This window comes from Manis pentadactyla, chromosome 3 (genome assembly GCF_030020395.1).
Source record: "Manis pentadactyla isolate mManPen7 chromosome 3, mManPen7.hap1, whole genome shotgun sequence".
Classification (NCBI taxonomy): Eukaryota; Metazoa; Chordata; class Mammalia; order Pholidota; family Manidae; genus Manis; species Manis pentadactyla.
The window spans coordinates 70,995,875-71,007,936 of NC_080021.1; the positions used below are offsets into that span (position 1 = coordinate 70,995,875).

At 40.3% G+C, this 12,062-nt stretch overlaps 2 protein-coding genes across 2 annotated transcripts in view; one reads left to right on the forward strand and one right to left on the reverse strand.

Annotated features, from left to right (window-relative positions):
• The window catches only part of LOC130678857 (V-type proton ATPase subunit H-like), a 49,036-nt gene that overhangs the window by 28,415 nt on the left and 8,559 nt on the right, over positions 1-12,062 (reverse strand). The window lies entirely within an intron of this gene.
• The window catches only part of LOC118910074 (ankyrin repeat domain-containing protein 18B-like), a 76,104-nt gene continuing 65,872 nt past the window's right edge, over positions 1,831-12,062 (forward strand). The window contains exons 1-2 of the mRNA XM_057499332.1: positions 1,831-2,067; positions 2,295-2,516. Of these exons, the coding sequence (XP_057355315.1) occupies positions 1,831-2,067; positions 2,295-2,516 (459 nt within the window). The remainder of the gene's footprint in view (positions 2,068-2,294; positions 2,517-12,062) is intronic.

Sequence of the window (12,062 nt, forward strand, 5' to 3'; positions counted from 1 at the left end):
AACCTGAACCGACATTTCTCCAAAGCAGAAGAACAGATGGCCAACAGGCACATAAAAACATGTTCACGTCTCTAATTATCAGGGAAATGCAAATCAAACCCACAATAAGATATCACCTCACACCTAAAAAAAGAAAAGAAATAACAAGTGTTGGCTAGGATGTGGATCAAAGGAAACCCTCCTAACACTGTTGGTGGAAATGTAAATTGGTGAAGCCACTGTGGAACAGTATAGAAGTTTCTCAAAAAACTAAAAATAGAAATACTATTCAACACAGTAATTCCACTTACAGGAATTTCCTTGAAGAAAAAACAGGTAGGTCCATTGCTCTTACATACTCATCAATAACACAACAGGTTCTAATAAAAGCCCTTTCCTCTCTTTTTTAGGTTATTTTGCATAGAACTTGCAAATATAACTGCTGTATTTCAGTTCACAGGCTAATTTAACCCAAGTTTAAACACAGTCTTTTCTTTAGGGCATGGAGGAAGTATGGGCTATGACTGAAAGGAGAAGTGCACAGGGCCCCATGAAGGTCTCGAGGATCCAGATGTGGGTTGATCTAATAAAAGCCAGGTTAGTGAAAGACAAACTCGATGGGCAGCCCAATAGAATCTTGTTAGAACTGTGGCAGTATTACAAGAGTTTTGGGGTCTTTTGGGCTTCTGGAAAGTGTTTATCCAGCACTTGGCACAAAATCTGAAGCCCTTATACTAGTTGGGCTACTGGAAAGTGTTTATCCAGCACTTGGCACAAAATATGAAGCCCTTATACCAGTTGGTATGACATCAGATGGGACTGGGATGAGACATGTCCAGCTGCTTTTAGTGCTGCCAAGCAGGAAGTCAAGGTCGTACAGGCCTTGAATGTAATGGACTCAACAAGGCCCTGTAAACCAGATGTTCATGTAACCAAAGATGGTTATGGATGGGGTCTTTGGCAGCGGCTTGAAAAGACATGCCAATCTATAGGATTCTGGTCACAACTATGGAAAGGAGCAGAGGTCCAGTACACCTTGGGGGAGGGAGAAGGGGACTGAGGGGTATTATGATTAGTACACATGGTGTGGGGGGAATCATGGGGAAGACAGTGAAGTACAGAGAAGACAAGTAGTGACTCTGTGGCATCTTACTACACGGATAGAAAGTGACTGCAATGGGGTATGTGGGGGGGGGCTTGATAATATGGGTGAATGTTGAAACCACATTTTTCATGTGAAATCTTCGTAAGAGTGTATATCAGTGATACCTGAACAATAATAATAAAAAGCCTACAGTCTTATGATGGGGATTATTTGAATCTACAGCCGATCTAGGGAGAACCGTCATCCATCTGAATCTTGGAATCCGTGAACACGCCACCTCTCCTCATTTATTCAAGTCTTCTTTAATTTTTCTCAGAAATTTAAAAATTTTGTTATTAATACAATGTTATGAAGGATTCACATGAGCAACATTGTGATTACTACATTTACCGTTATTATCAAGTCCCCCCTCCCTGCACACACCCCATTACAGTCACTGTCCATCAGAGTAGTGAGATGCTATGGTGTCACTACTTGTCTTCTCTGTGCTATACTGTCTTCCCCGTGACCGCCTTACATTATGTTGTGTTAATCGTAGTGCCGTTTAATTCCCTTCTCCCACCCTTCCTCAGTTGGTGGTTCAAACCACCCTCTCCCTAGGAACAAGGTTCCCGCCGTAAAGCGAGTGGCTCTGGGTGTAAGGAACGTGGTGCCGTAAAGCGTGAGTGTCGTAAGCCAGGGGGCGGTGCGGAGAGAAGCGGAGGACGTCGCTCGAACATTCCGGCGGCCGCAGGAGGAGCAGACGGATGGCCTCAGGTGTGAGCGTAGACCGCAGGCGAGCCCGCGGCGCAGTAACAGTGAGTAGCGGGCGGGACCGGGTAGCTCCGGAGTCCCGGAGAGCCGGGCAGCAGGGGCGCCCCGGGGGTAATGGGGGCGAGGCGGCCGGAGCCGGGAAGGCCAAGTGGGTCGTAGCGCTCTCTGCCCGCCTCCGCCGCCGCAGCTGCCCGACCCGCGCCGCGGCCCCTCCGCTCGCCCCAACACCGGTAAGTCTCTTACCCGGTTACTACTCTCCCGCCGGCCGCTCCTGCCGCCGCTGCCGCCCCCCGGGACGGTTCGCCGCCGCCGCCGCATCCCCGGCGCTGGGCGGGCGGCCGGGACGCGGCCGGCCAGTTTTCTGCTCTGGGTGGAGCAGCTGTTGCTTCTCTTCGCGCGTTTCCCCACTCTCTTGCCCCTCGGCGCCTCCTCGTCTCCTCATCCCCCTCCGTGTTAGCCTCCTTCAGCGCGGAGGCCCCCGGGAGCCGGGGAAGTAACTTGTGCCTGGCGCAGACCCTGGAAAGTGCCTGCCGCGCGCCGCGGCCCCGGCCGGCGCGGTCGCTGTCGCTCGGCCCCGCGGCTTGGGGCTGCGGGCGCGCGACGTGTGGCGGCGGGCGGCGGGCGGCGGGCTGCGGGCTGCGTTTCGTCAGTGCGCGCGTGTGCGCGGTCCCGGCTGAGTGTGAGTTAGGAACTATAGCTGTTGGTAGAAGACCTTAAGAGTATGGCGGCCTGGGAAAAGCTTCATCGTCTGTTTTGCAGTACCAACCACATGTGTGCTGGAATTATTAGTAACAGATGCTTGTGACCACTTAATTCCCTCTCCTCTCCCTCTCTTTCCCCATTCATACTTAAAATTAAATGTGAATGAAAGATAAACGTGTTAATTAGTCAGTTTCTTATGTTTATTGCTGTATTGTAAGAATATTCCAAGATCTTTATTCTCTCTTTTAAAGTACTCTAACTTAAAATTTTCAGATAAGTTTAAATATTCTAATTTTGGTTTTTAATCTAATTTGAATTTTATTTATTTATGTTTTGGTATCATTAATGTACAATGACATGAGCAAGCAACATTATGGTTACTAGACTCCCCCTATTATCAAGTCCCCACCACATACCACATTACAATCACTATGCATCAGCGTTGTAAGATGCTGTAGAATCACTATTTGTCTTCTCTGTGCTATACTGCCTTCCCCGTGCCCCACCCCCAATATTATGTGTGCTAATCATAATACCCTTATTCCCCTTCTCCCTCCCTCCCTTCCCACCCACCCTACCCAACCCCTTTCCCTTTGGTAACCACTAGTCCATTCTTGGTTTCTGGGAGTCTGCAGCTCTTTTGCTTTGTTGTTACACTCCACAAATGAGGGAAATCATTTGGTACTTGTACCTCTATATTGCTTTCCACAATGGTTGAACTAATTTACATTCCCACTAGCAGTGTAGGAGGGTTCCACTTTCTCCTCATCCTTGCCAGCATTTGTTGTTGCTTGTCTTTCGAATGTTGGGCATCCTAACTGGTGTGAGGTGATATCTCATTGTGGTTTTAATTTGTATTTCCCTGATGGTTAGCGATGTGGAGCATCTTTTCATGTGCCTGTTGGCAATCTGAATTTCTTCTTTGGGGAAGTGTCTGTTCAGATCCTCTGCCCATTTTTTAATTGGGTTATTTGCTTTTTGGGTGTTGAGGCATGTGAGTTCTTTATATATTTTGGATGTTAACCCCTTATCAGTTATGTCATTTGTGAATATATTCTCCCACACTGCAGGATGCCTTTTTGTTCTACTGATGGTGTCCTTTGCTGTACAGAAGCTTTTTAGTTTGATGTAGTCCCATTTGTTCATTTTGCTTTTGTTTCCCTTGCCTGAGGAGATATGTTCATGAAGAAGTCGCTCATGTTTATGTTCAAGCGAGTTTTGCCAATGTTTTCTTCTAAGAGTTCTATGATTTCATGACTTACATTCAGGTCTTTGATCCATTTCGAGTTTACTTTTGTGAATGGAGTTAGACAGCAATCCAGTTTCATTCTTTTACATGTAGCTGTCCAGGTTTGCCAACACCAGCTGTTGAAGAGGCTGTGATTTCCCCATTGTATGTCCATGGCTCCTTTATCGTATATTAATTGACCATATATGTGTGGGTTTATATCTGAATTTCTAAGCATGAATTCCTACCATTAGGTAACTTTATTTCCCCAAAGACTGACAATTTTCCTGCTCAGTATTTTGTGTATCTTTGCTAGAAGTGCAGTTTAAGTTTGTAAATCCTCTTAACTATTAATAGAACCATCTCTTAAATGGCTATTTGGAGTAGTATGAACACGTGTTATTGCCTAATGAATATTGATCAGATCTCATAATTAAATGCTGCATAATTATACAACAGCAAACCTGTCCAAGTACTTTAACATTATAAGAGTTATCTGTCTCTCTGCCATGACTTCCATTACCAAGTTCAATTGAATATGAAATAGAAAACAAACTTAAATGCTGTAATCTACAGGGGCACCAAAAATCTAATACATAGGAATAAATCTAATGAAAGATGCGTAAGACCATAACATTGTCTGAAGGAAATCCTATATAAATGAAAGGATATAATACCACATTCCTGGATTGGAGTACCCCCAAATTAAAAAATATCAATCCCCCCTAGACTGACCCACAGAGTCAATTCCAACCAAAATTGTATTAGAACCATTCCATTGACATGTTTACTCTAAAATGCAAACAAATTCAGATCAGACACCTTGTAGGGATAAATTTAGACTGTTTGTACTATCAAATACCAAGATTTACTATAAAGTACAGCATTAACACAATGTAGTATTAGGGCAAAAATAAACAAATAAATGATGGAAAAGAATAAAGAACTCAGGAAGACATCTGCATAGTAGAGATACTAGGCAGGGTAATTAGGCAAGAAAAAGAAATAGAAAACATCCAGATTAGAAATTGACAAGTAAAACTATATTCACAAGAGACATGATCTTGTATACAGAAAATTCAATGAAATTCCAATTAAAAAATCTACCAAAACTAATATAAAGAGCTTGGGAAGATTGTAGAATGTAAGAGCAATATGTAAAAATCCATTATATTTCTATAAATTTGCAGTGAACAATCAACAATCAAGAAAACATCCATTTACAATAGAATCAAAAGAAAAAAATTACACATAAATTTAGCAAAAAACTACAAAACCTGTACTCTGAAAACTACAAAACACCCTTGGAAAGAAACTATGACTGCAATAAATGGGAAAGCATCCCATGTTCGTGAGTCTGAACATCATTGTTAAGATAGGAATACTCCCCAAACTGATCTACAATTTCAACACAGTCTCTAATAGAATTGCAAATAGTTTCCTTGTAGAATTTAATAGGGTGATCCTAAAGTTCATATGAAATGGGAAGGAACCCAGAACAGCCAAAAACCAATGGGCAGGAACAATGAAACAATGGGTAGGTACAACAGTTTCTTACAAAATAAAAGTAAAAGGGAACACTTCCTTAGTCATTCTACAACCCAGCATTACATAACAACCAAAATCAAACAGACATCACAAGAAAGGAAAATTAGATGCCAACATTTCTCATGACATACAGATGAAAAAATCCTCAACAAAATATTAGCAAATCAAATCCAACAATGTATAAAAAGGATTATGTACCACAACCAAGTTGGATTTATTCCAGGTATGCAAAGCTGGCTCAATACTCAAGAAAATATTAACGTAACTCATCAGTAGACCAAAAGAATAAAAAATCACATAATCATATCAATAAATGCAGAAAAGTCATTTGACAAAATTCAACACTCAGGATAAAAAACCTAAGAATACATGGAACATCTTACACTTGATGAACATTTACAATAAGCCTGCAGCTAACGTACTTAATGGTGAGAAACTAGCTTTCCTGAAAAGATCAGAGGACAAGGATGTCCCCTCACAACCCCTTTTCAACATCATACTGTAAGAACTCACTAATGTAAAAGAAAAAAGGAAATAAAAAGCAATTGATGGAAACAGAAGAAATAAAACTCTTTCTGTTTGCAGATGACATCAGTCTTGTTAGGCAGAAAAATAGATATGGGCATGTGGAGGGAGAATAGCCAGTAAAGCCCACTAAAAGGGATTCAAAGAGTTAACCACATTAAACTAGAGAGCCAGAAATAACTCAGATTTAATGAGTTAATTAGCTGAAGTTCCAAAGGCCAGGAGTAACTTAGAATGTCCGGATATTCCCCAGATAAAGAAAAGTATCTGAGCGCAGCACACCACATGTCTTCATTGCATCAATTAGATCATGCCATTATAAAATTTACTTTAGCCTGCTAAAAGGCACAGCTTATTTTTAAACTTAACCTATATATGCTTTTTTTCCTTCTTTCTCCAGGCCCTAATCAAGTAACTTTGTAACCAGGGCAGGAGACAGACTTTGGAAGTATAAATAAACCTGTGTGGACAAAGGATGCTGAAGTCCCAAATGGACATAGTCACCTAAATAACCCTATTCTTAAGACAAAACTTCAAAGGAATTATGAGTCACCTTCATACATCATACCTTATGCTGACCCTTATAAAAAAAAAGCCCTATAAAACCCCAGACCCCAAACCCTTAAGCATGCCTCCTCTCTCTGAGGTTTCCCACACTCTCCCTTTCCTCAAGTATGTCACTCTCTCGGTCCTACTTCAGTTAAGCATGGAGGGGCTGCTCAGAGCTCTGATTTAGGCTTGCAAGTTCCCATCACCTGGGTGACCAGGACAGAACTGCAGCTGAACGATCAAGCTCCTTAGAAGCCTACCTGAAAATCTCTTTTCTTTGCCTTTGGAAAGTTTTCAGAATATAATCTTACCCCATCCAGTTTTCTGCAGCTCCCCCAAATACTGGAGTAGTAGGGGGTTAGTTCCCATGCCGTGCACCTTCAAGTGCACACTGGACAGCAGATGACACTGGTTTTAGTTGCTGGCAAGGGATTTGCCCTATGCTGAGCAGCAGTTCAATGAGCTTCCCTTTCCTCCCTCTATTTTTTCTTCCTCTCTGCTTTACTCAAGTAAACCTGCCTGTATCTATGTTGACTCTAGTCCACTCCTCCTTTGGAGGGTATTCAAGTAAAACTTACATTGTGCTTCACTACTGTGTCTCTGCCCTTCAATTCTTTGTTGCAGCAGGGACAAGAACTGAGGAAAATAAACTCACCCCCCACCCCCAGCAGTCTCACTAAAAAATTCAAAGAATCAATGAAAACCCCCCTGGAATAAGCAATTATAACAAGGTTGTAGGATACAAAGTTAGTATATAAAAGGCAATAATTTTCCTATAAACCAACAATAAACAAGTGGAATTTGAAATTTAAAATATAATACCATTGACTTAGCACCTGCAAAAACTGAACTATTTAGATATAAATATATATAAATATAACAAAATATGTACAACATCTATTTGAGGAAAACCATAAATCTCTGATAAAACAAATCAAACAATGAAATAAATGGAGATTCCGTATTCATGAGTAGGAAGGCCACACACTGTCATGATGTCAGCTCTCCTCAACTTGACCTAAAGAGTCAGTGCAATCCCAATCAAAATCCTAGCAGTTTACTTTGTGGATGTCAACAGAGTATTCTAAAGCGGAGAGGTAAATGATCCAAAACAGCCAACACAATACTTTGGAGGAGAACAAAATCAGAGGACTGACATTATCTGACTTCAATACTTACTATAAAGCTACAGTAATCAAAAGAGTATGGTATTATCCAAAGAAAACAAGATCACAGATTCAAAAAGATATATGCACCCCTATGTTTATGACAGCACTACTTACAATAGCCAAGATATGGAAGCAACCTAAGTGTCCATCAGTAGATGAATGGATAAAGAAAATGTGGTACAAATCCAACCATTTGCAGCAACATGGATGGAGCTGGAGGGTATTATGCTCAGTGAAACAAGCCAAGCGGAGAAAGAGAAATACCAAATGATTTCACTTATCTGTGGAATATAAGAACAAAGGAAAAACTGAAGGAACAAAACAGCAGCAGAGTCACAGAACTCAGGAATGGACTAACAGATACCAAAGGGAAAGGGACTGGGGAGGATGGCTGGGTAGGGAGGGATAAGGGGGGGGGAGGAGTAGGGAGGTATTAAGATTAGCATGCATGGGGGTGTAGGAGAAAAGGGAGGGCTGTACAACACAGAGAAGGCAAGTAGTGATTCTACAACATTTTGCTATGCTGATGGACAGTGACTGTAAAGGGGTTTATAGGGGAGACCTGGTATAGGGGAGAGCCTAGTAAACATAATATTCGTCATGTAAGTGTAGATTAGTGATACCAAAAACAAAACAAACAACAACAAAAAAACCCAAAAAAAACCCAAACAAACAAACAAAAAAAGGGCAGTTCCTGTGTGGTAACCTCCAATGAGTTCTACACAAGAGTATAAAGGGCATATAAAAGTGTAGGCAAAGGGTCTGTTTGTGTTTATACAGAGGATCAAAGCCTAATTGGGCTACCCAAAAAATGAACTAAGATGCAATATGAAAGAGAACTTCCAACATCAGCACTCTCGGGAAGACTCATGCCAGAAGATGATCATCAAAAAACCCCAACAAAGATCCACGCACTGCTACAGCTGTAGATGCACTCATCCCACCAGTTCCTGGACTTGCCATGGGAATGAGGAAGGAGATATCTAAGCTGGCCTGTGCATACAGTAAAAGAACAAATTTGACTGGATCTATACTGTTGGAACTCAACCAAGAATTAGGAGAAGTGCAAGTTGCACTGCTCCAAAATCGTGCGACTATAGACTATCTACTGTTAAAAGAACATATGGGATATGAACAGTTCCCAGGAATGGGTTGTTTTAATTTGTCTGATTTCTCTCAGACTCTTCAAGTTCAGTTGGACAATATCCACCATACCATAGATAAGTTTTCACAAATGCCTAAGGTGCCTAACTGGTTTTCTTGGTTTCACTGGAGATGGCTGGTAATTACAGATATGCTTTGGTTATGTAACTATACTCCTATTATGTTAATGTGTGTGCGCAATTTAAGTAGTAGCTTAAAACCTATACATGCTGAAGTTACTCTACAAGAAGATATGTCAAAGAAATAATCAATCTTCCCAGGTTTTCTTCCGCCTGCTACTTCTATAGCTTTTCTTCTTCCTTCCTAATTACAACCCTTAAATTGAATTCGTGCCTCATATCAAATTTACCGAGTATCATAATTCTTCCAAGTGGTAAAGAAACCTCAAGACAAATGCTGGGCTTAGAAGCTACAGGGCATAAAAATGCAAAGAAATAAAAAGCTAACCATTTCAAACAATAAGGCTTCTCTCTCACTTGCCAACTTTACATTTCCCTGTATGGCCCCAGAAGATGACTGGTTAGCCAGAGATGGGTAAGATTCCTCAAGGGAGGAACAACCTAAGACAGGCACAGTCGCAGGGGGGTCATCAGGTGAGAAATTGGGGATCAACAGAGGTGAGGCTTAGAACCTCACCCCCCCTGTTCTGAGAGAAATCTTCTGCATACGTGGATGTTTTATAGCCCTTGTCTAGCTTGGATTAACACATAGTCTGCAGGCACACACCTGATCATCTACATTTGCTCCCTTACAACACTAAACTATGTCTTCTACCTTTATCTTGTATCTATCTACCACTTCAGCATTTTATTAAAAATAATAATAATAAAGACAGAAATGTGGTATCCACGTATAAATCAAGTATAAAAATCAAATGAGTATTCATATTTGAACTGACTGTTTATAGTTCATAATGCATGAGCAAAACCGAAAGTTTCTGTGATGACTGCCCTTGTACTGTTCACTGTGTAACTTATTCACTATGTAAGAATTTGTTCTCCATGTAACAACTTGTTTGTTATGCCTCAGAAGATTGGAGACTGACGAAAATTAGGCTTGGGTTGAATGAATGATTGTGCATTGAGCATTGACTCCCCTATACAGAATTTTATTGTTGTTAACAACCATTTGATCAATAAATATGAGAGATGCCCTCAAAAAAAAAAAAGAAAAATAAAGTACACACTTCCAATGGTAAAATAAATAAGTAACCAGGATGTAATGTGTAGCATAAGGAATATAGTAAAAAAAAAAAAAAAAAAGAAAGAAAATGTGGTACATATACATGGAATATAATTCAACCATAAGCAGAAAACAAATCCTACCACTTGCAACAACATGGATGGAGCTAGAGGGTATTATGCTCAGTGAAATAAGCCAGGTGGAGAAAGACAAGTACCAAATGATTTCACTCATTTGTGCAAAAGTGAAGAAACAAAACAACAGTAGACTCACTGACTCGTAGAAGGGACTAGAGATGACCAAAGGGAATGGGGTCGGGTGGGAGGGAGGAGAAGGGGATTAAGGGACATTATGATTAGCACACATAATGTGGGGGGAGCATGGGGAAGGCAGTAGAGCACAGAGAAGACAAATAGTGACTCTATAGCATCTTACTATGCTGTTGGACAGTGATGGCAAGGGGGTGGTTGAGGGGGCTTGATAATATGGGTGTAGTAGTAACCACAACGTTGCTCATGTGAAACCTTCGTAAGATTGTATATCACTGATACCCTCATAAAAAAAAAGTACGGCATTAACGAAATAATAGATAAATATATATCAAGGGAACAGAATAGAGAATCTAGAAATAGACCAATGCAAATATAATCAACCAATCTTTGACAAAGGAGCAAAAGCAATACAATGAAGCAAAGATAGTCTGAAATAAATGGAACTGGATGTCCACATTTCAAAAGTTAATCTAGATACAGCTTATGTCCTTCACAAAATTTACCTAAAAATGAATCACAGACCTAAATAATAAAAAACATAACACCTGTAAAACTTTTATAGAGAATAACATAAAAGAGAATCTAGGCAACCCTGGTAGGGCAGTGACTCTGTAGGTCCAACAACAAAGCACAAGCCACAGAAGAAAAACACTGGTAAGTTGGACTTCATTAAAATTAAAATCTTCTCTGTGAAACACTGCGAAGAGAGTGAAAAGCAAGCCAGAGATGCAGAGAAAATATCTGCAAAGCACATACCTGATAAAGAACTTATATCCCAAATACATAAAACACTCCTAAACTCAACAATAATAAAATATCTCAATTTAGAAATGGTTAAAAGACCTGAACAGATACCACACCAAAGAAAATAGACGGCAAATGAGCATATGAAAAGATATGATCATGTTATTGATTTATTTATATGATCATAAAATTAAGATCATGTTATTAGGAAAATCCAAATTAAAACAATGAGATACCACTATACACCTATTAAAATGGCCAAAATCCTGAACACCACCACCACCAAATGCTGCACAAGGATGTAGAGCAACAGGAACACTCATCAACTGCTCGTGGGAATGCAAAACAGTACTGTCACTTTGGAAGTCAGTTTGGCAGCTTCTTACAAAACTGAAAACAGGCTTACCTCATGACTCAGCAACCATAAACCCTTGGTATTTACCCAAATGAGCTGAAAATTTATGCCCACATAAAATCCTACACAAGAATGTTTATATCAACTTTATTCATAGAAATTGCCAATACCAAAATGTCTTGATTACTGCGGCGGGGAGCGAGATTCCCACCCCACCCCACTTTATTATTCTTTCTCAGGATTGCTTTGGCTATTCGGGGTCTTTGGTGGTTCCATATGAATTTTTGAACTATTTGTTCCAGTTCATTGAAGAATGTTGTTGGTAATTTGATAGGGATTGCATCAAATCTGTATATTGCTTTGGACAGGATGGCCATTTTGACTATATTAATTCTTCCTAGCCAAGAGCATGGGATGACTTTCCATTTGCTAGTGTCCTCTTTAATTTCTCTTAAGAGTGTCTTGTAGTTTTCAGGGTATAGGTCTTTCACTTCCTTGGTTAGGTTTATTCCTAGGTATTTTATTCTTTTTGATGCAATTGTGAATGGAATTGTTTTCCTGATTTCTCTTTCTATTAGTTCATTGTTAGTGTATAGGAAAGCCACAGATTTCTGTGTGTTGATTTTGTATCTTGCAACTTTCTGTATTCTGATATCAGTTCTAGTAGTTTTGGAGTGGAGTCTTTAGGGTTTTTTATGTACAGTATCATGTCATCTGCACATAGTGACAGTTTAACTTCTTCTTTACCAATTTGGATTCCTTGTATTTCTTTGTTTTGTCTAATTTC